We start from the raw sequence: 2,559 nt of genomic DNA, 5'->3' as shown, positions 1-2,559 counted from the left end.
AATCGGCAGTGAATGACGGCCTCCACCTGGAAACAGAAGGAAGAAGGTGTGAACTTCCTGGGCAGGGAGTAACCTGGAGCCAAGGACACCCTTGGAGATGCAGAAAGCGGGGAGGACCCCGTCCTCACCCTCCTGGGGCTGTCTTATATCACGGCGACCACCAGCTACACACACAGAACACAGACCTGGTAGCATACACACATACAGACAGACACACAAACCACACACAAACACACAGACCCACGTACGACACAGGAAAAGACACAGACACAAGCAACATACACATTCACACCCACACAGACACACAGTAACAAATCACAGACACAAACACTCAGCAACACATAGACACACACAATCACATACACAGACACTCAAATCTACAGAAACACACCCACCCACCCCCCTGCTGAGTAGCTAAGGAACAGAGCTTAATTCCAAGGGCCTGGGAGTGCCACCTCCCTGGAATCCTACAGACCCCAGGACTCCAGGCAAGCCCACCTTAGTGACAAAGTCTTCCTGGGAACACAGCTTGTCAATGTAGCTCAGGAGGCCGGGGTCTGAGGTCATCCCGTCCTCTTCCTGCGGCTGCTCGACTTTGCCCTTTTCCCATTGTCCCTCGGGCTCCCCTGTGGCCCCAAGGTGAGACCCCAGCAGCTCCTCCGTGATGTCCACATACTCCTGCACCACTTCAGGGGGGATCTCCTCAGGGACCTTGGTCTCCGCTGGTCTCTGGAGCCTGGGTGGTGGCAGGTGGGCCTTGGTCTCCGCTGGCCTCTGGGGCCTGGGTGGTGGCAGGCAGGCAGTCGAGGCCTTGGGGCCAGCCTTGCTGGGAAGGTACTCTGAGGCAGAGAGGGAGGAGGCCGGGTGTGATGAGGGCCGCTCCTCCTGCCTGCACCACACAGGGGAGGGCAGGGCTTGGGGATATGAAGTGGGTTCCAGCTGGGTCAGGACCACCTGAACCACAGCGCCCCGGAGGAGACGCCGCAGGAGGGGCACATCTGAGACAGCATCGCTTGGGAGGAAGTTTGGAGCCACCGATATGCCGTGTACTCTCCCGCTCATCCCTGCTTCCTGGGCAGAGCATACGTGGAGTTTTGGACAGGCAAGGGGAGACAGTAAGTAGGAAACTTGACCCGGTCAATACCCCACTTCGTGATCACGGGCCACCCATGAAGTAGGTATTGCCCTGGTCAATACCCAACATACACTCCCAGAAGATGTCCTGTTGGAGGGAGCAAATCCCCCTCTTGAAGGGAAGCATGGGATGTGGGGACAGTGGCCTCCCTTGGCCCCTTTGGCCTTTGCCATGGCTCTTATGGGAATGTGAGAAGCTGTACCTGGCTGCTTGACCACCTCAGAGGCCGGGGGTCCTTGAGGTTCAAGCCTCAGCAGGGCTGGAGGAGGCGGGCACTGGGGCCCCTTCATCCACTGCGACTTCCAGATCTGCATCTCCTCCTCAGCCTCAAACTCCAGGAACCTGGGGGTGAAGGAGGCACAGGCCATGCTGAGAAGATCCAGGCCCCCTTCCCCCAGGACCAGGCAGTGGCTGATGGTAGGGATGGGAAGGAGTGCCTCGGGCGGGCTGTCCAGACCCTCACTGGGTCCCATCCCCCAGGCCCAGGAGGGAGCTGCTCCCAGAGATCTGGGCTCACCCCCCCTCACCCGGCCCCTGCAGAGCCCATGGCGTCAACGGGGCTTCCTGACTCAAGTCAGGGCCACAAGGCCCAGGAGGGTCCCGGGGACCCCTCCTCCAGGTTTCAGCTGGCCAGGGGTGGGGTTGATGGCAGAAGGCATCAGGGATGATGCCCAGATGCAGGAGTCCTGAGGCTGGGACTGTGGGCCCCTGAAGGATAATTCAGGAGCACGAGGCCTGGGAGACCCCTGGACAGGAGGAAGCAAAAGCTGAGCCCAGAGGGCAGGGCCCCTTTCCCCTGAGGCTGCTGTCTGTCTGTCTTCATGGAGGGGACTGCCCAGGAGCAAAGGCAGTGAGGCCAGAGAGGGGTCTCATGGTGTCCCGGGTACAGGTCTCCCCGACCCAACTCCCTGGCCAGGCTGGGATGGGAGAAAACCGACTTCTGGCCGCTGCTGTAAGGAGCCTGCCCCCCACTCTGTCTATAGCCACTAGTGCCCCTTCTCCCCATCCCCACAGCTGGAGGTGACCCCCTTTGGGCTGCGATGCTGGCTGCCCCTGCCATGACCTCCCGTGTCAAGGCAGGGGTTGGCCCCAGGCCAGGCAAGGGGTGCTTCCCAAGAGGGCAGGACAGAGACCCCAGAGCACTCCAGGTGGCAGGAGCAGCTTCACCAGGGAGCCAGGGGCCCAGGGTGTCCTGTGTTTGTCCACACCCTCCTCATGCTCCACGCTGAGAAGCCACCACAGCCACTGGGCCTCTGTCATTCACTCTCACCCTGCCACACGGGCCCTGCCCCCAGGACCCCAGACTCACTTTTCGGCCATCTCGTAGAATTTCATCCGGTCAAAGTTGCTCGTGTGCTGCCATTCCCGCATGGCCCGCCACAGTCCCTCCTCCAGGGTCATGGTGGGCTTCCGCCGGGCCAGGG

The 2,559-nt window shown here is 60.9% G+C and overlaps 1 protein-coding gene across 1 annotated transcript; it reads right to left on the bottom strand.

The window, feature by feature from the left end:
* Positions 1 to 5: 5 nt before the first annotated feature.
* On the bottom strand, positions 6 to 2,555 carry LOC116465751 (NUT family member 2G-like; the record flags this gene model as incomplete). The annotated part of the gene is made up of 4 exons (XM_032148720.1): positions 6 to 26; positions 499 to 839; positions 1,338 to 1,477; positions 2,445 to 2,555. Coding segments are annotated over 4 exons (613 nt in total), but the record flags the coding sequence as incomplete, so codon positions are not given.
* Positions 2,556 to 2,559: the final 4 nt, after the last annotated feature.

Source organism: Hylobates moloch, unplaced genomic scaffold (assembly GCF_009828535.3).
Source record: "Hylobates moloch isolate HMO894 unplaced genomic scaffold, HMol_V3 SCAFFOLD_9692, whole genome shotgun sequence".
Lineage (NCBI taxonomy): Eukaryota > Metazoa > Chordata > Mammalia > Primates > Hylobatidae > Hylobates > Hylobates moloch.
Note: the sequence above shows the minus strand (reverse complement) of the source record. Positions and strands in the feature narration are given on the sequence as shown.